The sequence below is a fragment of the Blennius ocellaris genome (assembly GCF_963422515.1).
Source record: "Blennius ocellaris genome assembly, chromosome: 9".
Taxonomy (NCBI): Eukaryota; Metazoa; Chordata; class Actinopteri; order Blenniiformes; family Blenniidae; genus Blennius; species Blennius ocellaris.
Window position 1 is genome coordinate 18131438 of NC_137658.1, and position 26641 is coordinate 18158078.

At 42.1% G+C, this 26641-nt stretch overlaps 2 protein-coding genes across 3 annotated transcripts; both read left to right on the forward strand.

The window, feature by feature from the left end:
- Nucleotides 1-304: 304 nt before the first annotated feature.
- LOC308134144 (long-chain-fatty-acid--CoA ligase 1-like) lies at nucleotides 305-9244 on the forward strand (the record flags this gene model as incomplete). The annotated part of the gene is made up of 20 exons (XM_080501774.1): nucleotides 305-487; nucleotides 559-673; nucleotides 2568-2632; nucleotides 2914-3015; nucleotides 3104-3203; nucleotides 3294-3469; nucleotides 3841-3873; nucleotides 4306-4357; nucleotides 4455-4528; nucleotides 5085-5162; nucleotides 5236-5370; nucleotides 5445-5579; nucleotides 5838-5933; nucleotides 6663-6735; nucleotides 6861-6949; nucleotides 7033-7149; nucleotides 7336-7479; nucleotides 7551-7655; nucleotides 8961-9032; nucleotides 9104-9244. The coding sequence occupies 20 exons, from the start codon at nucleotides 305-307 to the stop codon at nucleotides 9242-9244; spliced, it is 2085 nt and encodes a 694-aa protein (XP_080357900.1).
- A 10907-nt stretch (nucleotides 9245-20151) lies between these two features.
- On the forward strand, nucleotides 20152-26167 carry LOC308134536 (caspase-3-like). Of its 2 annotated transcripts, none has more exons than XM_080502298.1 (7): nucleotides 20152-20200; nucleotides 21502-21612; nucleotides 21883-22043; nucleotides 22912-23040; nucleotides 23864-24039; nucleotides 24141-24261; nucleotides 24621-26167. In XM_080502298.1, the coding sequence occupies exons 2-7, from the start codon at nucleotides 21536-21538 to the stop codon at nucleotides 24851-24853; spliced, it is 897 nt and encodes a 298-aa protein (XP_080358424.1). In that variant the 5' UTR covers nucleotides 20152-20200; nucleotides 21502-21535; the 3' UTR covers nucleotides 24854-26167. The 2 variants fall into 2 exon arrangements, with proteins under 2 accessions (XP_080358424.1, XP_080358425.1); XM_080502299.1 differs by having other exon boundaries at nucleotides 21502-21600.
- The last annotated feature ends 474 nt before the right edge of the window (nucleotides 26168-26641 follow it).

Genomic DNA, 26641 nt, shown 5'->3' on the forward strand with positions numbered 1-26641 from the left:
CGGGCGAGAATCAAGGAACACAGCAAATAAGCGGAGTTTGCTAATTTTAACGTGAAATAAATTATATCGATATTACGAGATTTTCTTAATTCATATCTTGTTTGAAAATATATCGATATATCGTAAAAACTCGATACATCGCCCAGCCCTAGCCACCACAAAGCCTTTCCTTACTGGAGTCAAAGAGTTAACTTTGTTCACTTTGTTTCTCTGTCTGGAGGTCAGCTGCTGGCCACACACTCCTTACAGGACACACCTCTAAAGTATTAGCTCGGGACCAGAGGAGCCCCATCATCCCAGCATCATGCAGGACTTCATGCAGAAACTCAAGCTTCCGGATCTGGATCATGTCAGCAGCTATGTGAGGAACATCCCCACCCCCGTGCTGATCGGCGTGGGGGCCGTAGCCACCACCACCGTCTACTACCTGGCCACCCGGCCCAAAGCCCTGCCACCGGCCTGCAACCTGCAGGAGCAGTCCGTGCAGGTGAGTCTGCATTGTGCAAAGCTTCCAATTCTAAAACTGCTGCTTGAGTTAAGTTCCTCTTCTTTTCTCAGGGAAGAGACGGCGTTCGCCAATCGGTGTTTTGGAATGGAGACAGTCACTTGACACACATCTACGATGACGCCAAGACGATGTACGAGTTCTTCCTCAGAGGAGTCAAAATCTCCAGTAAGTCTCAGGTCGTTACATCCACCACAGCTCACCGAGGCTTTGGAATGATTCACAAATAACGAAAACGTCAGCGCTTAAAGGAAATGACTAGAAAGCCACTCCTCATTCAATCTTGTTGTTTTTCCTCAATGAAAGGCTGCAAATACCTTCATTTATCTTGGTCTTAGTGTGACTGAAGAACTCATCAAGCTGTCTTGGCCTGGTTCCTGAAACCTTAAGGCCAGTCAGTCCAATCCACCAGAAAGAAGTTGTTTTTTTTTCGACTGTGAGAAATGATGACATTTACAGGTGCGCTCTTTTGTCAGGTGATCAGGGTTACAATTTAAAACGTGTCGTCATGAAATATAATTTCGAGAAAGTTTTTGCAATCAAAATGTGAACTTAGCTTCCTATTTTTTTGAATTCCACCTCCATGTGGCCAAATGTTTTATGCCTTTGAAGACGTAAATATTTGGGATGCACCGATACCTCTTTCTTAAAGGACAAGTACAAGTACCAGCACTAACCTTTCTCTGCTTGCCCATACCGAGTACTGATACAAATACTTATTAAATGCCATAAAGCCTAATCTATACTCCATTCGCAAAAGATACACAAAAGCTAGGTGTTGCTGCAAACCACTTATGCACAGCCTCAGTGCCAATGTTATGCACACCTCCAAAAACTTTATAGTCTACAATAACTGGAGTGTCTAGCTCCGTACAGCCCTCTGCAAACTGTAGACTGGGGGACAGAGCTCACTCCAAATGTCTCCGAAGATTACGTTTCTGGTGTGTCACGATTCGTGGTGAACCCAAGTGCAGACTCAGATCAGTTTATTGACAGAGTTTATTTAAATCCAGGCGTACAAAACCAGAGGTCTGATCCAAAGGTGAGTCGTCAAACTCCAGGCAGAGGTCAGAAACACGGACAAGTTCACAAGGAAAACTCAGGGAAAAGGCTGGAGTCATGAGACGAGCTCCAATGACAATCGAGCACAGAAACAAGAGGAAGAGCAGTTTAAATACACAAGGAAATGGCAGATACAGGTAATACAAACCAGCACTAATCAGACACACACAGAGGGAGTTAAAAACAGGAAGGGTAAGTGAACAAAGACAGATGGGAATGAGACTTCAAGATAAAACAGGAAGAGACAAACAGGTAAGTGACGCAGACTTAGGATCAGCACCTCTTAATCTGAGGTCATGGTTCTCAACCTGAAAACGGTGGCTTGCCCCATTCGGGTCAGTCGAGAGCCCTTGTCCCAAGTGGAGGAGTTCAAGTATCTCCGGGTCGTGTTCACGAGCGAGGGCAAGATGGAGCGTGAGATCGACAGGCGGATCGGTGCAGCGTCTGCAGTTGTGCGGACGTTGTATCGGTCAACGTGGTGAAGAAAGAGCTGTAGCCAAAAGACGAAGCTCTCGATTTACCGGTCGATCTTCATTCCTACCCTCACCTATGGTCATGAGCTATGGGTCACGACTGAAAGCACGAGATCCCGGATACTTGCGGAGGGACTGTGTCTCTCAGCTGGCCAGGGAACACCTTGGGGTCCCACCGGAAGAGCTGGAGGAAGTGTCGGGAGCAAGGGAAGTCTGAGCATCCGTGCTTTAGACTGCTGCCTCCGTGACTCGGCCCCGGAAAAGCGGTAGACAAAAGATGGATGGATATTTAAATATTATATTGGTTGGCAACTTTCTCTGCTTCAACAACCTCCTGATGAGGCTGAAGGATGACACTATTACTCGATGGAGCAGGCAGATCTCCATCGTACAATAACACACTGTGCTTCGGTGTATGAAGGCAACCTGTTCGATTAGATTTGGCGCTGTGCTTTTTTTTCCTCTTTTCTTTTTTCTAACTTTGAACACATGCATGCCACCACAGTCACACTCTCTTCATCCCGCAGATAACGGTCCGTGTCTGGGCTCCAGGAAACCCGGTCAGCCGTATGAGTGGATCTCCTACCAAGAGGTGAGAGTGTCACACGGTTCAAGCCTTTTTGGTGACATGTCGTCTGAACTCCGCTTTGATCCAGACGAAAGTAGCCGTTTCACTGCGAGATTATTCACCTTGTAATACTTTACGAGTTCAGTAATGGCTCGCTCTATGTAGCTATTTGTAAGTTTTTACGAGGTGTGTGTGTGTGTGTGTGTGTGTGTGTGTGTGTGTGTGTGTGTGTGTGTGTGTGTGTGTGTGTGTGTGTGTGCGTGCGTGCGTGCGTGCGTGCGTGCGTGCGTGCGTGTGTGTGACAGGTGAAGAAGCGAGCAGAGCATCTGGGTTCAGCGTTCCTGCACAAAGGACACTCCAAGACGGCAGACCCTCACATTGGCATATTCTCCCAAAACAGACCTGAGGTTCACACACAAGACATGCATGAGAGAAGAAATAACTCCAGTGATACGATTGATGTCTTAACATGTGTGTGTCTGTGTGTGTGTGTAGTGGACCATGAGCGAGCTGGCGTGTTACACCTACTCTCTGGTGGCCGTCCCTCTATATGACACACTGGGCACGGAGGCCATCGACTACATCGTCGACAAAGGTAAACATCAACATTTGCATGTTAGCGGAGAGCTGCCGGTGGTCTGATTGTCGTTGTGTGTGCGTGTGTGTGTGTGTCTCCTCGTCGCAGCGGCCATCTCGACCATCGTGTGTGACGTGACGACGAAAGTGCACCTGGTGCTGGACTGTATGGAAGGGAAGGAACACACGGTGAAGACCGTGGTCCTGATGGAGAGACCCAGCGAGAGCCTGGTCAGACGAGGCCAGCAGGCCGGGATCCACATCCTCAGTCTGCAGGAGATGGAGGTCAGCATCCACACTTATCAGTTATCCACACTTGTTTCACTCTTTCACCTTTATTTTAGATTTTTATCTATTCCACCATGGCGCTACATACAGGCCAAAAGGTTTGTTCATTTGAAACAAAAAAAGTTATTTATAAAAATGTAATTTGCCACTGAATGTTTAATGTTCAAGCTTGAATCTTTAAAGAAATTAAAAACACTGTATTCAAAAAGGCAACATAATTAGGGAAGGCCCTGAGCTTTCTTTGCGATGCTGTCACTCGCAATCCACGCCCTTCTCAGCTGAAGCCACACGAACAACTGTTTTTGTCTGACTTTAGCTCCATATTCTACTTTCTAACCACAATCACTTCGATTCATGTTCTTTTGCAGGCAATCGGGAAGGCCAACTATCGTGAGCCAGTGGTAAGTAAACACCATTCATCATGTTTATCTCACTTGGAGCATTTAGCGTGTTTTTATTCATTCTTGTTCATGAAATTGTGAAGTTGTGACAATGATGTCAATTAAATGCACCGAAAGCACAAAAATAAAATGCTGAAAAGTTACTGTTTCCGTCATTTCCACGGAGATGGAGCATTTTCCGAAAGGTCCGCCTTGGTAGTTGTTCCCAAAAATGTTCTTTCCCATTTTCACCCACGTCATAATCAGCTGCTGCTTCTCCATTCTTGGATTTTGCCCCTTGAGATTCAAACTGGTATTACAAGACAGCTTGATAACATCTTTTTTTTTTTACAGTTTTACAGCGACGCACTGCATCTCTTAAATACATTAAATGTTTGTCTTCTCGTAAAATTCAGTGATGGTGTGTTTATTGTGATGACATGATCTCTTCAGCATCCACGGCCCGAGGACATGGCGGTGATCTGCTTCACCAGTGGAACAACTGGTGAGCCGTACACAATACGCCTCAAATAATACAACTCAGACATGGACTGAAGTGTGTGTGTGTGTTGTGTGTGTGTGTGTTGTGTGTGTGTTTTCAGGGAACCCAAAAGGAGCGATGTTGACTCACAGGAACATTGTCAGCAACTGCTCAGCCTTCATCAAGATCACAGATGTGAGGTTGAATCAGAGATAAACGAGAGAAACACTTCTAAATGCCTATAAAAATATCTTATATGTGAGATGACTGTACGTCTTCCTGACCCTGTAGTATAGCTATTGGAAGCACCTGCTTTGGTTTTATTTGGAATTCACTGGAATAGAATGTAAAGCCAGTTATAATAATTGGCATGTGTCACTGAGGAGTCAGTGTTCGATGAATGTGAGGGAAAATGGGGTCAAATTCACAACCAAAAGCTTTCATATGATCATTGATTATTATTATTAAATTCATCACCCTTTAAAAGAGGAAAAAAAATGTTAGACACTTCTGCTTTAACCCATCCACCGAGTGAGGAGAGCAGAATTCACTCATTAATATTCCTGTCTTCTTTACGGAGAGTGCTTCTTCCTCCTTGTCTCTGCAGTCGTACGTTCAGACCTCCTCAGAGGACGCCATGCTGTCTTTTCTGCCTCTGGCCCACATGCTGGAGCGAGTGGTGGAGGTACTCCGATTAACACTGTCCTCCACCATCTGGTGGTGTGTCTGTCTGTGTGTGTGTGTGTTGTAGATGTCCAGCTTCTTGTGTCCCTCCGACGCCCACATTTCCTATCTGCCCCTGGCTCACATGTTTGAGAGAATAGTTCAGGTAGTTTCCCGTAGCACCTTGTGTTTAAGGAGTGAAGATTGGTCCTTTGCTCACCTCTCCGGTCTCCTTCCAGGGAGTGATGCTGGTGAAGGGAGCCAGGATCGGCTTCTTCCAGGGAGACGTGAAGAAGCTGTCGGACGACCTGCACACATTGAAACCCACCGTGTTTCCTGTCGTCCCGCGACTCCTCAACAGGATGTATGACAAGGTACTGTGATCACGTGGGACACAGGAGGCCCGTCTCTCGGTCAGATCAGCTGTATGGGCTCTTGCCATGTGCAGATCCTGGGCCAGGCCAACACCTCCTGGAAGCGCTGGCTGCTGGAGTTTGCCTTCCGGAGGAAGGAGGCAGAGATGAAGAAGGGCATCGTGAGGAGAAACAGCATCTGGGATCTTCTGATCTTCAGGAAGGTGCAGGTGAGAGATGCTTTTATCCGTCTCGGTAAGTTTGATTCAGTTTCTGACTGTTAAGCTGTCACAGGCTCCTTCGTTTAAAAATTCCACAAAAGTGTGTCTGAGTCTACGGAAGTCAGTGTGAACTCAGAACTGACCGAGCAGCATTTATGAGAAACAATGAGGAATAAATAAGCCTGATACTCGACTGGCTTTTATTATTCCTGTGGCATTTAGTCAGAGATGTGTGTGTAGTAAATAGTGATGTGCTGCCCCCTACAGGCCAGCCTTGGAGGGCAGGTGCGCCTGATTTTAACTGGAGCTGCTCCCATCTCTGCTCCTGTCCTCACCTTCCTTCGAGTTGCAATGGGCTGTCAGGTAACACACACACGCACACACACACACACATACACACACACGCACACACACACACACACACACACACACACACACACACATACACACACACACACACACACACACACACTGGGGAGTTCACCTCGGGTTTGCCTTATTGAATGATTTGTCTCCTCTCTTTCTTCCCAACATCGAAACAGATATTTATTGTTTTATTCCACCCCTCCTTTTTCCTATTCTTTCCTTCTTTTAATTTCCTTTCCTTTCATCCCCATTGCTCCTTTTTTTTCTCATTTTCCTTTTTAAACTTTTCACCCTTTTTTTTCCCCCTTTTTAATTTGTTTATCTCCCTTTTCCTTTTTTGTCTTTTCCCCTTTTTGGTTCCTTTTCCCATTTTTCCTCTTTTTTTAAACTTTTTTTTCCCCTTTCGCTTTTCCTTTTGTTCTTTTTTCAAACTGTCCCCTTGTTTCCTGCCTTTTCCACTTTTCTTCCTTTTTTAAAATCCCTTTTTCATTTGTTTCTTCTTTTCCTATTTTCCTCTTTTGTTTCTCTTATTCAATTCCCCCCTGTTTTCTTTTGTTTTTTCCCTTTTAATCTTCCCTTTTCTCTTCTTACCATTATTGTTCCCTTTTCCCATTTTTCCTCTCCTTTTTCCATTTTTCTTCTTTTTTTTTTTACCCCCTTTACTCTTCTTCCTTCATCCAGCCTTATTAATGTTAAAGTCAATGTGTCTGGTTTTCTGTGTCTCAGGTCTATGAGGGTTATGGACAGACAGAGTGCACCGCAGGCTGCACAGTGACGTTACCCGGCGACTGGACCGCTGGTAAAGTTGAACTTTAACTACCTTGAGGCTTTGTCTGGATAACTCACAGCACTCAGCGGTGTGAACTTAATCTGAAACTGATCTCTGAGTTGAACGGGAACTAAAAAGCCAGCTCGTTTCTGCAGGTCACGTCGGACCTCCTCTCCCCTGTAACTCCATCAAACTGGTGGACGTGTCCGAGATGAACTACCACGCTGTGAATGGGGAGGGAGAGGTGAAACCTGCACATCCTCAAATTACTTTTTTTAATGTATCGTGAGGGTGCTGATGTCCATTTGTGTGTGTGTGTGTGTGTAGGTGTGTGTGAAGGGCCCTAACGTGTTCCAGGGCTACCTGAAAGACCCTCAGAAGACTGCAGAGGCTGTGGATGAAGACGGGTGGCTTCACACCGGAGACATCGGGAAATGGCTCCCGGTGGGTCCCACTCACTTTACAGTTCCTCAGCCATCGTGTGCATGACGATGGAACTCGTTAGTAAAATCAGTATCGGGATGAGTAGGCTAAAATCGTTTAAGAAGGGTTGACATCCTGTGCCTCAGGAGACGCTGCTGCAGCAGGATGCACCTCCATGTGGTTGACGGTCAAGTTTTCTGTTGACAGAACGGCACGCTGAAGATCGTGGACAGGAAGAAGCACATCTTCAAGCTGGCGCAGGGCGAGTACATCGCTCCCGAGAAGATCGAGAACGTGTACACCCGGAGCGACGCTGTGGCGCAGGTCTTCGTGCACGGAGACAGCCTGCAGGTACGGTAGAGCGGCGGGAGGAACGCGTTGGAAGTCTTTGATCGAGGCTACATGGTGTCGTTTGTGTCCAGGCGTGTCTGGTAGCAGTGGTGGTACCGGACCCGGACTTCCTGTGTGGATGGGTCAAGAGGACCCTGAAGCTGCAGGGCAGCTACCAGGAGCTGTGTGGCAGAGCAGTGAGTCCACAGCACGAACACATTCCGCAATGCTTCAAGTGATAATGCATCGTTTTGCGTTTCCGTTTCGAAACAGATTCACCTTTCCAATGTTTTGAAAACGATATCCGTTCACACAGAAGCCTATATTACTCTAGTAAAAGTAAAGGGTAGGCATTGAGTCAGAGTGATGATGTACTTGGATTAAAACATACTCAAGCAGCAAGTAATTGCTGCGTAGCCTCGTGTTTATGTTGTTACATTAGGACGTGCAAATTCAGATTAAATAAACCAATATGGCTTTTAATGAGGCTGAAAGAAAAATACATATTTACAAAATAACACATGTCCCACTATTAGATAAAAAAGTACCATCATTTCCAAATGATAAGCCACTACTTTTTTCACACGCTTTGAACCCTGTGGCTTATAATATGATGTCGCTAATTTATGGATTTTTATGGGTTAACAGGCTTCATGCGATATTTCTGTTCTTTGTGACCTCGCCTTGTGCTGCTTTCTGTGGTCCGGAACTCCAGCAGCTGACTGGCGTTAGTGATGCATTCAGGTGCATCACGTAAAGCCGTCCTGCTGGACTCTGTGACTGAGAAATCTTCCTCCTCAGAATCACAATCAGCAAAAAAACCCAATAAAATCCTTTATCAACAGATAAAACACTCGGTGATTCTCTCTCTCTCTCTCTCTCTCTCTCTCTCTCTCTCTCTCTCAGTACCAAATACTGGTACGCTAATATACTACTTATTTACAGCAATATGAGTATTAATAATCTGTTTCTTTCATTCTCTGGTGATGCAAAATGATCACATCTGGCCTGAAATTCAAAAATCAGAGGTGAGAAAGCAAACTGGACTAAATCTGTGAGCTGGAGGAAAGAAAATACTAAACCAAACTCCACAGTTCATTAGATCAGTGTTTGTAATGTTTTGTCAAATAGACACATATTACAAAATGCTCTCCAGGTTTTCTTCCTGACCACCCTGTTAGATGTTTTTAACTTGTAACACTTTTGGCCCAGAGCTGCTTTAATTCTAAAACAGAGAATTGAATATATTCTTTGGAGACCTATCTTCACTTTGAACCACGTCAGGTATTTGAAATTTAGACTACCAGATAGCACCAGTACTCTGCCAGATTGTCAAGGAGTGAAATCTGAATGGCAAAGGATGATATAAAACCAACCTGAATCTGAAAAGAGCAGAGTTTAAACATCAAAGACACTGTGTATGAAGGCAAGTGAACTATATTTTGGTTGTTGGTCTTAAACAGACATTGAGTCTATTCTGAGGCCTTACTGTCAATTCATAGGATGTTAAGGCGGCGATCCTCCAGGACATGCGGCGGCTGGGAACAGAGGGAGGCCTCAAGTCCTTCGAGCAGGTGAAACTCCAACCGAGCCCCCCCGAGCCCCACCCGAAGCAAAACCCCACTAACACAACCTTCTGTCTCAGGTGAAATCCATCCACATCCACACCGAGCTGTTCTCTGTGGAGAACGGTCTGCTCACTCCCACCATGAAATCCAAGAGGAACGAAATGCTCCAGTGCTTCCGGTCCCATATAAACGGGCTGTACGCCACCACCAATATGTAGGAGGAGGAGGAGGAGCCAAAGACGCAGAGTCGTCATATTCAAGTGTCCAGAGAAGAATTCATGCTGAACGTAAAAGCTAATTATTTTAATGAGTTTGCCTTTGCCGAATTCAGAAGAATACATTGATTCTCAAAGCTGCATTTTCCTCTATAGCAACACTTGCTATAGAAGAACAGCACACTTTAGAAACATTATCAAACAGTCTCTGATAGGGCGGTTTAGAGGTGTGCACCTGCTTCTTTGTCTTCTTGAATTGGTTCTCAGATTATTTAAAAAACTGTAAAAAGAAAAAACCGATCACTTAGCACACAGCTTTAATCTGCAGAGCAGTGAGTGAGACGCTGTGATCATGGAGGTGAAAACTCAACACAAAGTCAATCAGAGTGATTTTGAACATATAAAAGCACATTCTCCTATTCTAACTCAGGGGTGTCAAACATAAGGTCCGTGGGCCAAGACTAGACCACAAGAGACTCTAATCTGGCCCACCAAACAAATTATAAACATTTCAAAGCAAGAAACTGATATTTGGATTGTGCTTTCTTGATACAATGTTTCACTGCACCAGAAGGTTTCATTAAAATTGGCTTTATATATGTAGGTTGTAGTCATTTTCAATTGCAATTGTTTGGTGTTTATGAGAATATCAACATTTTCTTGACATTTATGCTGCGTCACAAAAAAACTACTTTACATTTAAAGGTAATTATGCGACATTCTGTCTGGCTCACTCTAATGAAATGCAAAATGAATAGTGAAATTGGGATGTACGTAGCCTCTGAACTAAATTGTGTTTGACACCCCCTGCTTAAAATTGTAGTATCACTTTTTTTGGAAGCAGGATTTTTTTTTAAACTGAAATTGTTTTTGTGACATCTTTAATACAATTGTCTAGCTTGTACATTGATATATTTGTAGTTTGGAACATTGTATCCTATTTCTTTGATAAAACTGTGAATCTTAAACACATGAGCCATATAATAATAATAATAATAATAATAATAATATATTTTATTTGAAGGCACCTTTCTCTGCTCTCAAGCACACCGTACTGTCATACATTTATATTTAGAACAGTGCATTAAAAACGGTTAAACTTTTTTTTTTTTTAATTGCAGGTCAATTAGCATCAGAGAGAATATGCAGTTTTGAAAAGATGTATTTTGAGTTCTGAGTTGAAATGGGGGAATGAGTCCAGGTTTCTCAGTTGGAGGGGCAGTGAGTTCCACAGATGAAGAGCAGAGCGGCGGTGGTGAGACGTACGTAGAGGACAGACAGGCGAATGGAGGAAGAGAATCTGAGGGAACAGGAGGGAGTGGAATCATGGAGGAGGTCGGACAGAAATGGGGGGGGACGAAGCTGTGAATGGCCTTGAATGTTGAGAGGGCAATAATCCAGATGGGAAGTGACGAGGCTGTGGACTAAGATGGCAGCAGCGTGGGGGGTGAGGGAAGGGCGGAGACGATTGACGTTTTATCAATGGAAGAAGGCAGACCAGGCAACGTTATTGATATGAGACTGATATGAGAACGCTTGAGGATGACACTCAGACTCTTAACCTGGGGGGAGAGTGAAATGGAGGAATTGTCATTGTTGATGGAGAAGTTGCTGGTTTTGGATAAAGTGGACTTGTTGCCAATGAGGAGGATCTCTGTTAAAATGATAAATTTGCAGAAAATATTACGAGTTTTTATGGGATAGGTGAAAGTGGAGTTGGGATGCAAAAGTTTTTTTTCCAGTATTCTGGTGATGAAGGATAGATTGAAGATGGGATGATAATTGTTGGAGTTGGAGGGGTCGGCACCAGGTTTTTTTTTTTTTGTTTTTTTTTTAAATTGGGGTGATGGCAGTTGGCATGGAAGGTTGTGGGAACAGCTCCAGTAGTGAGGGAGGAGTGGATGAAAGAAATGAGTGGGACCAGAGACGGGAGGCAGGATTTGACCAGATGTGTAGGGAGGGGGTCCAGTTGACAAGTGGATTTTTAGATGAATTGTGATATTTCCAAGAGAGTGGGGAGCTGGAAGGAGGAGAATGAGTGTGTGAATGGGTGAAAGTCTCAAGGTGTTGGTGGATTTTTATTTGTGAAAAAAGACACAATGGCAGAAAATCCAGGTACTACAGAACAACTGCGTTTGAATTTATTTATGATGGCAGAAGAAGCGGAAACGATCTGATCAGGGAATCACTTGTCTTAATAATGAAAAGCAGATCTTTAAAAATCCTGAATGGTGTGGTTGCAATTCCATGATAGTGTTTGTAGTCACACTATAATTCTTTTAAGAATGTACTCAAATTGTTTTGTGAAGATTTTTAATTAAAAAAATGTAAAAGCGCACTGTGGTCTGGTTTTTCTATTACTACATGACTGTACACATGATTCCATGTATGTACTGGCACAACAATGCCAAACTTTCAACTTTTGGGGATTTTAACACTGACACTGACTGACATATGCTTATAATTTGCAGAAAATCAATTCTTAAAATGAACTCAAACTCACAAAGGTTTGTCCTTTGTGATCTCTGTACTTCACAGGAACATTTTTTGATTAGATTAATGGCTCAGTCAGATTTGAAATTGATTCAATCAGCACCTCACCCTGCTAGGGAGTTATTTAAGACGTTTTTACTGTAGTTATTAGAAGGTAAATAATTTAAACCACCAACATTCTGTCTAGAAAATACAATTCCCAGTTCCTGTATATTGTTTATCAAAATATGTATCAATCACCTTTCTTTCTTTCTTTCTTTCTTTCTTTCTTTCTTTCTTTCTTTCTTTCTTTCTTTCTTTCTTTCTTCCTCTTCTTTTTACAACCAATGATAATGATGGGTCTTTTTTAAAGCACTTCGCTCTTCACTTGACTGTAAATATTGAACCCTTTCGCTCCCCATAGAAAAGAAAACGAGACCAAACGGTTGTGGGGGATTTCCCCCCCCATAATTATTACAGATTGGCTTAGTTCTAATTAAAATTACCAAAACATTATATTACGAAAATATGTCTATTTACACTGCTTCTCAATTACACCAAAGTTTAATTCGGGGTATAGTTTTGATCTGTTTGTTTTATCGGGTCCGGCAGCGCCCCCGCGTCTCAGTCATGATGGTACAGTCCAAGCTTGAACCGAAGCGGGAAGCTCAGCTGTCCGGAGTGTTTACAAACTGCTTCATAATGAGGTACGCAACGATTTTTATTCATTATATTCTTTAAATATTCCATGTAAGAGTATAATGCATATCTGTACTCATAGATAACATTATCTTGTGTGGCTAGAGTCAAGCAGTTCGCGTAAATACTTCAAAGTTCAGTGACAGATTTGGGCGTCAAACTGCAGCTCACGAGCTTTCAATTTTTGTGACAGTAAAGAAATATTAATCTATAATGTGGGAATATTTCTAACTGAGATTTTCACTTGTAATCATTGAGAACCTGTAGATTTTCCAACAGGCTACAATAATTGTTACAAAGCTCATATAAAAAGTCACTCACAACCTGTTCAGAAGTCTGTAGAAAAATATTGATATTTTGAATCTATAGTCGTTTTAAGTACTGTTATCACTTGATCAAGCTTATAGAGATTTCAAAATGTGGAATATGATGGTATTGTGATAATTGATGTTTTAATGCAACGGTCCATTCATGCTGAGAAGAACAAATCTCAAAACACAAGACATTAACAACATCCATTGAAGTGTTTGTATTTACAATAATCTTTTCCATGCATGTTTTGGGGCCATGGGAGGAAACCCAAGCACACGTGTGGAGAACATGCAAATTCCACACAAAGGCCCCAGTCACAATGATAAACGGCATTGTTGTATATTCACCTGCTATTGTGCAGCACTACATTAAAAAAAATCACAGATCACAGTGCATTTCGACTGTCATACTTTGTGTCTTGAACAGGTTGATGTTGTGATCACCACACATTTGCTGTGTGGATTGCAAGTCGTTGCCAATTTAAGAAACTAGTTTCCAATCTGCTGAACTTCACATGGTTTTCTTTCAATAGTGATGCAATTTCCTCGAGGGCCGATTCATCAGAAAACATATGATTTACGTAAATCTTGAGCTTAATCCACAGCTGCTTGCGTTTCTTGATTTACTGTAATTCACTGGAGTTGAACAGATCTTCCACTGTACTGAAAAGCTGTCCCTCCCAACGGTCCTGCTCTAATCATTACTCGTGGTCATTTTCTGTTTGTTTGTGTCTGCAGTACCAGGGGAGGGAGAGGGAGAGGAAGATCCAGGCTGCCCGTGAGGTCAGCGGTGAAAAAACAGGTGAGACGGTCAATGGTCAGTGTGTGTGCAAACAGGAACATGTGACGTTGCTCAAAAACCACTTCTATGTCCTATATCCTGAATATGCAGATCATGGAACCACATTGTATGGAAACACAATTTCCATACATGTTCCAGTTTTTTTTTTTGCGATTTGTATATTGCACATATTCCATGATGGCAATAACAATACATTTAGCATTGTATTGTGCGTCTCTGGTGTAGTACAATTAAGTAAAGTGTTTTTAGATGCATTGCAGATGGCATTTCATTATAAGTTCATGTAAAGTAAAGTGTTTTAAAGGTTTTCTTTTCTTTCCAATTGGAATCCGGATATTGCAATAATGTCTTGTCTTTAATTTGTTTGGCTGCAGAACATTCCGCCTGCAGATGACATGGATTCTCCCAACTTGTCTTCTATTGACAATTTTAGTTTCCTGGATGGCATCCAGGGTCTAAATGGTGAGTCCAAACAGTATGTCACCATGACTCATCAATATAGCTCCTAAAAGCCCACAAATGCAAATAGAGGATCTATTCTGAGGCATTTTGATGTCAATCTACCGGACCAAACTCTGCCCTGGCCTAGGAAGCCCTCCGCTGCACAGCACTGCCATAGAGGAGGATTTAAACATTGCAGAAGCGGGGCAGGCGAACGAAGGAAGAGCTGGAAAAAAAGAAATTCCCAAGAAAACCACCAACAAGCAGCGTGGAGCCGCTGTTCAGAGGAAGGAGACAGCAGAAGCAGAGAGGGCGAAAGAGCCGAACATAAAGAGGCAAAAAAAAAACGACGGAGGGATCGAAACCAGGTAACTTCAATAAGTAGTTCTTCATTTTTGTTCATCGTAGTAAATACTGTAACAATGAGACTTGTTCAGTCCAGAAAGGGTCACAGCGGGAGGGCAGACTCCAGGGAAGAAGAGCGCCGTCCCAAAGGGGAGCAGTCGGCCTGCAGCAGCAGCAGCAGCAAAACGCCTGGTGGGGAAAAAACCTGCGAAGAGGAAAAGTGCAGCCCAGACCTCTGCACCAAGGTCAGACTGTGTGCAACACTCATAAACAGTCTTGAATAAACATTTCTCCTTCAAAAAGTGCCAACATTCAGATTCTAGAGCATCTTCCGCCAATTCACTGAACTCACGCAGTTTGATTTGAAGTCATAACTTGCTTTATGAGCTCATATTTAGATTCACAGTCTGATACCAACTTGGTTACAAGGATTTTTCTCCCGTGTCACTAATAAAGGAGTATTTCGTCTATATAGTCACGTTCTTTACACAAATCACACTTGTGATTTTACACTTGACAGGATTTTTTTATAAATTTTTTTATAGCTTCTCGTTTCCTTTTTTTTCCATCATGAATTCTTGTTAACAATGTGACAATATGAGGCATGCAGAAAAAATACGATTCAGTGTACATTGTCAGGACATCCTAATACAGTCAGACATGTGACAATAACATGAACTTCTCTTTTTAGAGCCCTAATCAATCCAGTGTGCAGCTCTCAGTCTGTCCCGTCTCTTTATCCTTCATGTTTACTTTGTCAGACCATTTACTGTGTCTGTCTTTGTGTCTCTTCCAGGTCGGTGAAACCAGCAAGTGAAAACTCCACAAACAATCCATCACAGGTAAAGAAATGACAAACAAACTGCACTTCTGAAGTCGTAAAGACCCTGGCTTTCATGGCTTGTTGGGCTATCATTCTCTAAATGTCTTCTTATCGGAGGTTAGACGATGTAAACTTAGCTGATGATATCAGATATAGTCTGATATTTAATTCACTTTAAAGTCCTGAAGTCAATCCACTGTACCTTCAGTTCAGATTGGCTGTCTGAAGTCATCCGCTCACATTGTGGAGCCACAGCGCCCCCTGGAGTTTAAACATGGAATTGTGCAGGTTATTTTTTTTTAACTGGGAAAATGTTCAAACACGCTGCTTATAAAGTCACCAATCTTGTTCACAAAATCTCAGTCTGTCAACTACCGGCACTGGAATAATATGTCCTCAACAAATCATCAAGCTCAAAAGACTGCATAAAAAAAGTAAAACATGTAACTGAATGTGGAAACAAAAAGGCTCCATTGGCTGTTGTCATTGGATATTTTAAAGTAAAATGAAAGTAATTAATTACATGACTCCTTTGTGACAATAGTCAAAACAATATGTTTTGTTCATTAGGAGATTCGTTTTGACTTATTAACTCAATGCAGTTTATAAAATCAAGTTCTTCTTTTTTTAATTAAACTAAATCAGAGCTGTGATGACTTCATGTATGTCAGGCTATGACAGTAATGTCATATTCAAGCATTGAGTGTTAAACTAACTGGAGTGGAAGAAGACGTTTTTGACTCGAGTCAAATGTCAGCCCATCGTAGTGTTTTTAAATCCTGACTCCATCGACTGCAGCAAAACAGAAGCTCATCATTACAAGTAAAAAAAAAAAAAAGTGGTCCCAGTGTGGAGCCTTGTGTACACCAGAGGTAGAAGAGTGGGAGTGAATGTTTGTTTTCCTCCAGGAGCAGAGAGACGTGAATGAAACTAATCCGAGGAAGAGGGTGGTGCTGTCCTCCGATGAAGAGGGGAACGAGGATACCAGCTGGGTACGACTCACTCAAAGTGTAAATGGAACAGCCCACATTACCCCCTTATTTATTTATTATTTTTCTTAATAATCTGCGGTCTTTGCTGTTTATGCAGAAGCCAAGTCCGAAGAAAACCACACTGAGATCAAACAGAAATTCTTCGACAGGTGAGTGTGCTGACAGAGTGAATAAAAATAACGACTACATGATTTAATTTGTAGGGAATTTACCATTTATGGATTATATATGCAGTATTCTTCTCCCCACATATGAGCCTGTGTAAAACCAGAGTCGCAATGACAAAAGTGACGTAAAGGCGAGTTCGCCAAATGTCAATCAGTGATTTCAGGCCGACCTTAGTTTTGTGAAGGCAAAGTTCTTAATATCAAGTAATTTCAAAAAAAAAAAAAAAGTGCAACTAACTCGCTAAATGATGAGTTTTTTGTAAATAAGGGGTAAGAAACCACATTTTTAACAGAACAAATCCCAAAGACGACGTGTTTAGATTTATTGCAAATCACATCGTTATCGACAACATTTTCACTTTTTTCAACGTTGACTTGTGCAGGCAGGTGGAAAATATTTGTGGGTGCATATTGATATTGGCAGTGTGCTTCAGGGTTTATGTGTGTGTCTGTTGCACATTCTTAGATGTGTTGGTTCATTATCTTAAAAAGGATGTGTTATTGTCTCCTTCATTGCAGTTTGCAGGGATTTCCTCTGAGGCAGTGATAGGTTTGACCAGAGTGCAGGGTTTTATTTCCCCTCAGCATGGACTGACAGGATCACTGTTCTCGTTATACTCAGTTTTAAGAGGGTTTTGTAAATAATGGGACACAATGTTAATGAGAGGTATTGGATTAAGTTGAGAAAGATGTGAGACAGACCAAACGGTGACATTAGACATTATTTAGCAGTTCTTTTTTCTGGAAGTTATAGTTTTAAACTAGTTTTTTTTCTTCTAACTCTTCATCATTTGGCACATTCAGTATTTTGAGCTTGTCTGCGGTGCATCTTTATACATATCTTATCCATTAATTGTCTCCTAATCTCTAGACAGTACATCTGCAGAGGGACGACCAGCCGACACACCGAGGCGGAGGAGGAGACCTCCACCTCGTCAACAAACCGAGTTCGACGTCGTTCTTGACGCCTTCCTTGAGTTTTGTGACAAGTACCGGTAAATAACAACGTCTCCGAGGACTGATGGACATCTCTGAAATGTTAGTTGTCGTTATTTAGATTGTCATGTTTGCTTTCAGGGAGTCGGTGGAGCCTCAACAGGTCCGACAGTCTATTTCTACTTTCTCCAAAAATGTGGAAGCCCAGCTCCTGGAAAAGGTTCGATTACAACACTTTAGTCATGTTGTGACAAAATAGTTTATACTCAAACTCAGTGTTTCTAACACATGCATACCAACATTGTGTTTGATTCCCATTACAGTTGTAATACGTTGTCTTCCAGATTTCTTCTTTGAAGGAGTTCAAAGTTCTAAAAAGAGAAAACACCAAGGTAACCATGTCATGTGATTCTGTCTGTGTCTTCTGAGTGCAGAATAATTCAAACTAACTAATAACTAATATGGACATTTTCGGACAGTTACAAGCAAATGAAATGAACGTGGCTGCAAAACGTGTTTAACCTTCAATATGGAGATAAGAGCTTCTACTCTCATGTGTCTGGGTATGGCTAGTTTATGTTTGAATTGATGAAATGTAAGAATTCTAATGCCACGTCAGCAGTTTTAGACTATTTTAACAATTTTTAGAAATATACGCTGCAGCATTGGATTATGTAATAACGGTGCAATATGTAATACATTTTCTACTCATTGTGTAATAATGCCACAATTTGTAATAAATTGTCACATTTTGTAATAAATTAGCCACATATTGCAACAGTTATTACAAAATGCAGGTTGAATGTTTAAATGCACTCAGTGGCACTTCGAATCTTGTTTCATTTCTTTCTAAGAAAATAGAAATGGCTGGTGGAAATCCTGATTGGCTTGTAACTTTAAACATCTACCAGCCACAATGCCAGGTGATCTAAAAAGTTCAACCTGACCTGATTATACCTTCTTAAAAAAAAAGAAAGTGGAACGCCCACATTTTTAATAACCATTTCTTTTTAATAACATTTATGACATTATTACATACTTCACTGTATTTTGCACCAGAATGTCTGATTAAGAATTGACTTTACATTGTGATTGTAGTAGTTTTCAGTCGTATTTGTTTGTTTTTTGTGAAAATATAGACATTTATGTCACATATACTGTCCATCATGACAAAGAAAAACTTTAAAGTTTAAACTGAAAGGTTATTATGGTACAGTTTTACTGGTCCAACTGACCACATTTAATATTTTAGTTGGAGGGGTTCAATCTTTTTGTATTCATTTAGGGTGAGCTTTCTGAAATGTGCACTTGGAAAAGTGCATTTACAAGTAGTTATGTGAAAACTACAAACTGCTGGGTCCAATTCCATCTAATGGAACTAAAAGCATTGGTCTATAGTGGTTGTTGGGATATATAAACCTATGATACATATTTCTCATGTGTAGTTTCATTATGATCATGATCATGTCGACAAATATGTTAAAAAGTGAGTTGTTCATGTGTTCGCTACCATCATGCTGACGCTAATGCTTTAAATGACTTGTTATGTAATGATGCTTTGTAATGTACAGTAATTGTGTGTTTATATACGTGTGTCTCTCAGACGTGTTCTTTAATCCGCACAAAGACTCAGAGACTTCTGGATCGAAAGCAAGAGATGTTGGGGTGAGAATCAGCAGCCACATAAATATACAACTCACACACAGAAATCATCATATTCATATCATAGTGACGAACAAGTACAGGGGGACTTTTAGACTCACGTTTCCTTCCTAAAGTTTCTAAACTCTCCAGCTGCCCTTCTTTGAGCAGGACACACTGACCTGTTACTATTGCTTGAAGCCTTTGTCAAACTCAGGTTAAAATTTTGTATAATTTGCCCATTTCAATATTTAAGTTTCTTTACGAATCATATTTGTTTTGTAAAATTTTTTCAGATTGATCAAAAATGTGCATTATATCGTGAACATCTTCAGTATGCGCTTGTATATATATGTTTAAAACTTGGATTTACTCTCATTTCAAGGTTACGATGCTGTCTTTTCACAAATTGTGCCCAAATGATGATACTAAGAGTGACTTTGACGCTCGTGGCTGAAATCAGCTGTTCTCACGGTGAGTGTTTGGTCCATTAGGACAGAGAAAGAAATCTGCCAGCTGGAGACGGAGAAAGCTCAACTTCAACACAGACTGACTCTTCTGAGGGGAGGACAGTCCTTCCTCCACGACATCCGAGAGCTCAACCGACGGTACCTGGACCACCGACGCCGGCACCCTCACCAGAAAGAGACGGTAGGATGGACAAAGCTGGACTGACCCTCAATATGGTGGTAGAAAGTGATCTGATTGGAGATTATGAACAGTTTATCCTGTTTTGTTCTGTTTCCAGTATGGAGCGTCCAGCCTGCCGGCTCTGCTGTTAGAGACGAGACACATGAAGGAAGCGCTTCCTCAGAGGAAAGGAGGCAACGCCTTGACAAGGAAAAAAACCCGGACCAAGAAATAAAATGAGCACGTCTGAAGCCACACACACACACACACACACACACACACACACACACACACACACACACACACACACACACACACACACACACACACACACACACACATTTTAAGTGCATAATAAAGCTTATCAGTTTGGACAGTTCTGCTGGATGCATGTGCCTTATTTCATTATGATAATAAAGTGTGTGTCTATATGTATTCACATACAGTTTGTATCAATCAACTTTTATTGAAATATGACTTCATGCACGCCAAGTGAATTATTTACAGACCCTCGCTGGTAATTGGTCGAAATGCTTGTGCGGAGTTCGGTCAACCAATCAACTTGTGCCTTCCCGGTCAAGGTGCTGCGCAGCGGTTAAGTCCCGCCTCCATATAAAACAGGGCTCCTGGTTGGCTGGAAGTTTCTTCTTGCACTTTCTCATGACAGAGACGGCAGAGCTGTGAAGAATCTCCAACAAAGGTACGTGTTTTATTGTCAACAACACCAACATATTCAACTACTGTCACATTTAAGAGTTGACGGCGAACGTGAACGTGTCGTGTTTGTTGTCGGTAGAGTCTCAGGTAAACCGGAGGTGCGTTACTCACTGAACGACACACCTTACCTCGGAAGGAGGTCACGCTTTTTACTATTTCTGGGTCAGAAAGTTCCTTCAAAGAAGCTAAAATGACTTTAAAATGTGTGTATTATGTGTTGTGTTTAGTGGGACGTCCCCGCGTAATGATACCGAGTTCTAGCGTTATATTACTTTAATGTTCAATGGGAAGTAAAACGTAACTTCCTGTGGTTTTAATTCCACTGTGACACTGATCATGTCTTTTATCACTAAATTAAATTCGCACACGTCGCCACAAAACCTTTTTATAGATGTGACTAGTGTAGTGAAGACCAGAGCATCCATCTACAAAACCAAGACTTGGTCAAGATCAAGACAATACTAAGACTTAAGGTGTAACATCCTGAAATCCTGCTGGTAACCACATATTCTTGCATGTTTTTGTTGGAATTACTGAATTAAAAAAAAAAAATAGCACAGTGGTAAAACAGCTGGAAATTGTTTCCTGTCTCACAGTGCACTATGTCCTGGTCTATCGTTAATATTATATAGTTACAATCTGTTTAATAGGCGCAGGTCTAATCTGTAGGCTACAAATAAAAAAAAGTAGTTATCATGTGGGCACTTTCAAAGAAGAAGAGGTCTGGTTGGTGGAATAGTGGTTTTGGGCTATATTTGAATCCGTTTATTTATTGCATCCTATGTACTTTGCTTCAAATTGGCAGAAGCCAGACTTCCCCGGAAACTTGGAAGTGAGCCACAGTTTCTGCTGTTATTTTACTGAGTCTGACCTTTATTCAACCAAATTGTGAAACCACACTTCTTCAGAATCATCCCCTCAAAACGGTTTCTTTTTGTCACAGCCAGAGGCAATAAAACACAGTTGACTCATTTAGATATTGGGCAATTCTTTATATACAGACTGGAGCTGAATTTATTATCTTGATCGGAATCTACTGCCGTGCACTTTGATAATGTGTGTTTTTATAGGTATTTTCTGTCCGTAGGTTTGTTTTGAACACAAATATAGTTGCACCTGAATAAATTGAATTACTGGGCCAACTTAAAGGTTCTACAAGTAGTTGCTTGTAGTGCATCATCTGAATCTCTACCCCACTCTTGCTATTTTCATTGAATAGGTTTCCTAGTTATTTTATACATATTATATTGCACTTTTCCTCTTCTTCTTCTCTTCAACTTGCAGGTGTCCGGCTGTGATTAATTGCCCCTGTGAGAAGATGTCTGAGGAAGGTGACGTCAGCGGCCCGCAGAGTGCTGGAGACGCTGTGGACGCATTGCAATGGTTTAAAAAGAGGCAACTCCTATCGTCTTATTGAAATGTGTTTATGAGGTTCCATGTGAACATCGAGAGTCCACCACACACTCGCTGATGCACTCACTTATTGAGATATCCTGGCAATTATCGGGACATTAGGGTGTAGATGTGTGCGCTGAAATGAGCCAAACGGGTTCGTAAAGGTGACAAACAAGTTCCTCGGGCTTTTACTGACGTGTGTGTGTGTGTGTGTGTGTGTGTGTGTGTGTGTGTGTGTGTGTGTGTGTGTGTGTGTCTCTGTGGTCCCAGGTCGAACGGCGCATGTGTCACACCAGACGGGAATAAGACCTCTGAGGAGGTGGACTCCTCTCCCATCGAGAGCGCATCGGACCCTTTCTGCTACAAGATGGACTACGCCAGCATTGGAACGTGTCTGATCATCAACAACAAGAACTTCCACAAAAGCACCAGTAAACACACGCTCGCCGCCTCAACTTTTTATTGACGCTCAGACAAGCAGGGGCAGCGGGTTTCCGTCACGCTTCATGTCGGGCTTGTGTGAAGGCAATGGAAAGAAAGCCCGAAAATGGCACGCATCGGGGATGATCCGCGTATTTTATAAGGAAAGTTGGTGGTTTGGAAGCCGATTTAAGTGAGGTGACAAACTTTGACACCGTCTGGTCTCTGAATCCTCAATCCAGCCCCAGAAAGACGCAAACAAAAACAAAATAGTCCCTTAACCTCGTTTTCACAATCCCTAAAAACCAAAATCATCCACGTGTTCAGCACTATAGCTCAAACTTGCAGCAGGACATTTTCACCTCAGTGATCAGTGCTTCCACACACACACACAGACACACGTGTTCACATGCATTACACCCGTTATAGTCCAGGTTTGTAGAGTGTCTCTGGAGAGATCTACCATGCCACATATTTACAGCATAATGCAAACCTCTCGTCTCGTTCATACTGGCACATTCTTCTCCACGGAGAAACGCCTGTCATGTCGCAGTAGCAGACAGGTGGACTCATGTTGCAGGTTACATAATCGCTTGGAGTGTTCCCACTTAATGCCAGCATTGCAGATCAGTCCCGACATGCCCGTGATGTTTCTGCTCCAACTTTACAAGTGTAAATCTTTGTTCAATCAGGGTCTGAAGGGTGAAAAAAAACAAACTCATTTAGTTTTGCAATGTTTGTGCATCACGTCCTCCACAGTGTTATTCTGCAAAAACACACTCAAACTGAAATCTTCCCTCCAGGATCTTATTTACTCAAAGTGCTATAGCACGTTGGCGCTGGCGTGTCGTCAAACCGTGCCGTGTTTCTGTACTGCAGACATGACCCTCCGTAACGGGACGGACTTGGACGCCGCCTCCGTCATGAAGACCTTCTCCCAGCTGGGCTACAAGGTCCGAGTGGCCAACGACCAGACTGTGCGCCAGATGAAGTCACTCATGATAAGTGGTAATGAAGCTCATTCATTCATTCATCTATTCATCTGAAGCTGCTGAGAGAATCGGGCTCCGTTCACAACATGGTTTCAAGTGAAAATGGACAAGTTTTGGTGTGTGTGTGTGTGTGTGTGTGTGTGTGTGTGTGTGTGTGTGTGTGTGTGTGTGTGTGTGTGTGTGTGTGTGTGTGTGTGTGTGTGTGTGTGTGTGTGTGTGTGTGTGTGTGTGTGTGTGTGTGTGTGTGTGTGTGTGTGTGTGTGTGTGTGTGTGTGTGGTCTCATTACAAAAACAATCAACAGCACCTACTCGAGGCCTGGCATGCCAACGACATCGTTTTCAGCATTTCTGTGGAAACGGCCATAGTTTTCAGAACGTTGCCGTGCATTTTTCACTTGAAAGATTGTCGCGTAAACGGGCCCTGAAATACATGTAAAAAAAATCTGGTTGGTCTATTTCATATTGAGGAGAGAATATGAAATAGAGCTTTGCATTTAGGTGGCATCTCTCACTGTTTCCACTCTGATCGTGCCTCTGTTTGTTTCATTCTTTTAAGTTTTGGTGTCACTTTCTATCCAGTTGAAGTTTGTACCAGTGACTGTAGCCTCTCTACGTTGAACCAGGAGTTCAAGGTGGATTTGGTGACGGAATCCCTTTTAAAATGAAACCGTTATTCTCTCGAGTCCTGAGGCTTGTTTGTTTAGATTTATCCGCGGGTGGCGGAAACATTACCCGCTAATGTCACGAAAGTAAAAATGAGGTGAAATGTTTGGGGAGCCACACAGACGAACGATCCGTCCGGTCGGACTTGAACGCGCTCCGCTCCGCTCCGTACGCAGTGTCCGAGGAGGACCACAGCCAGAGCGCCTCGGTGGTGTGTGTGCTGCTCAGCCACGGCGAGGACGGGATCATCTACGGCACGGACGGCTGCGAGCGGCTGGAGACCCTGGTGCAGTGCTTCAAAGGAAACCGCTGCAGGACGCTGCTGGGCAAACCCAAGCTCTTCTTCATACAGGTCGGTTTCCGGCACGCGGGGCGACGCCTCCGACCGACACGCCGCGCATAATCTGCACACGTTGGCGTGTGATCCGAGTCCTCACTGGCTCCTGCTCACAGGCATGCCGCGGCGCGGCTCTGGACGACGGCGCTGAGGTGGAGACCGACAGCGTGGCCGAGCCGGTGACGCAGAGGATCCCCGTGGAGGCCGACTTCCTGTATGCATACTCCACCGCTCCAGGTATCACGAACACTCCAGGATGATCTGGATGTGAGATGAATTCACACCAGTTAGTGGGGGGGGGGAATGCTCTGGAATGTGGTGGAAAGGCATGAATACAAATATTTCCTGGAAATTATTGTGTATTCAGAAATGGATGTCGTGGATGTGATGGTCCACCATTCATTTAATGAGGATACATACTAAGCAGCTCTCTCTCAGCGTTGGTTGTTTGTTTTACTGTTCCATGACATTATTGACGTTTAAAAACGGCCAAAATGAATCCATTAGTCATTATCGGTTGCTTCTTGTGCGCCTCCAGCAAACAGGAGTTGAGCCTGGGCTTATCGCGAACGCTAACCCTCCCGCCATTCCCGCAGGCTACTACTCGTGGAGAAACACCACCAACGGCTCCTGGTTCATCCAGTCGCTGTGCGAGATGCTGCTCCTCCACCGGTCTCTGGAGCTCATGCAGGTGATGACGCGGGTCAACCGCAAGGTGGCGCTGTGCTTCGAGTCCTCCTCCAACCTGCCCGGCTTCAGCTGCAAGAAGCAGATCCCCTGCATCGTGTCCATGCTCACCAAAGACTTTTACTTTCCCGTTAAATCTTAAGTGAGGCTCATCATCAGTCTCAACTGGGTTTTAGGAATGTTTTTATTTTTATTTTTTTTGAAGCACTAATTTTACAGAATAATGAGTGCGAGGTTGTTGTTTTGTTTTTTTACATCTTCTGCACTTTTTCCAATATTAAAAATGACAGATTTGATCAAATGGCTTTTCAGATCCTTTTAACTGTGACAGAAACAGAATGTTGAGGAGTCGATGTGTTTGTAAGCCGATGAATGAGTGAACTTTATCCTCTGTTGTTGTGCACTGCAGCTCACTGCAACGTCAAGAAGCAAAACGTGTTTGGTTTTTTTTAGATCAAATAAGAAACGATAAAATACAAGGCAGAGTGGTTTAGCAGTCAGTAGGTATTTTAATGTTTACATCTCTTTACATTCAAATTAAGTAAAAATGGGGTCTTATAGTTCTGACATTTTCAGTCCATTTTATACAATTAAAAAAAAAACTTTTCTTCTGGACTTTGAGAACAAACAACAGTCGCAGCGTCTCCACTGTTTCGACAGAGACGAGGCTCAAGTGTTTTAAAATCATATCGTTTTTCCTCCCGTTTTCTTGGAGACTGAGTTGGGAGTATTTTGTGGTTTCAAAGGCTCCAGGCGTCGTCGTCGTTTAAACAGATTCAAAACGTTTGTGTTTTCACCTGACAACCTTGTTGTGCAAATGATATTTAAGCCACTTCCTTCCTGCTGCTTGCAATCGGCAGATTTTACGCCAACATTTTATCATTATTACTCATCAAAATGACTATAGCATAAAAATACGTTCTCTAATTTAAATGGGAGGTTGACTCCAAAACATGTGGAAAGGTTTGGTTTCCTTTTTCCCCACACAGCTTCCAATAACAGCTCATCCTCCCTGATCAAGCTGAAGTAAAGAATTCAATGACATGTCTTCAACTGAATTCTCTCCACATGTTTGAACAGGTTGATTTTGTTTTTCCTCTGAAATATTGAAGCATCCACCCTTTTCCCACATCTCTTTCACGTAGCAGGTATTTTCTGGATTTGATTGACATTAGATTTGATAAAGGAATTCAAAACTTTAGAATGTTCTTTTATGAGTTCATGAGTAATGGGATATAAGGCCTTTTGAGATCCAGGTTTTAGACTTGTTCTATTGCTTTGGCAGAAAAGTTGTGTTGGAGACACTCCAGCTCAGTATTTTATCTGAATCAGGTATGTTACATGTTAGTTAAATTTTTCAGTAATATATTATTCAAAGGATTATTTACATTGGCCATCTTCATAAATTTATCGACAATAACTTACTGCCTATTTTATTATCGTACTCTCAATTTCTTTCTTCTTGTGTACATTGTAAGATGTAGAACATAAACAGATCAGTTGTTTTTGATGTAAAATAAAACATACAGCCTGTATTTGCATTTCATTATTAAAGACTTTAAGTTTTGTACAGCAATTATCTGTTAATAACTTAACCTGACCTGTTTTTGCTTTTTAACACTATAACAGTTGGTTGTCATAATAAATTCCTGGATAAAACTGTTAAATTACCCAATTCCATATCATCATAGCAGAAAAAAACAGATCAGTTTGTTTCTATGACAGAATGAACAAGGCCTAAAATATTGCAATGAAACTGTCAAGAATTGCAATATATCATGATCTTATATTAATATAAAAGATGTTGGCATTTATATTATACAAAACACCTTAAAATGCTTTTGGATATCAGGAATTTCTCATTTTCTCTGTTAACAGAATTTCCACATACACTGTTGTTTGCAGCTTTGACACGCTTGGTTGAATTCAT

Excerpts from the sequence above, each read along its gene's own strand:
- LOC308134536 (XM_080502298.1), top strand. The coding sequence starts at position 21,536 with ATGTCTGAGGAAGGTGACGTCAGCGGCCCGCAGAGTGCTGGAGACGCT. Across the intron at positions 23,041-23,863 it reads GAAGTCACTCATGATAAGTG|TGTCCGAGGAGGACCACAGC; the intron begins GTAATGAAGCTC and ends CTCCGTACGCAG. Across the intron at positions 24,040-24,140 it reads CCAAGCTCTTCTTCATACAG|GCATGCCGCGGCGCGGCTCT; the intron begins GTCGGTTTCCGG and ends TCCTGCTCACAG.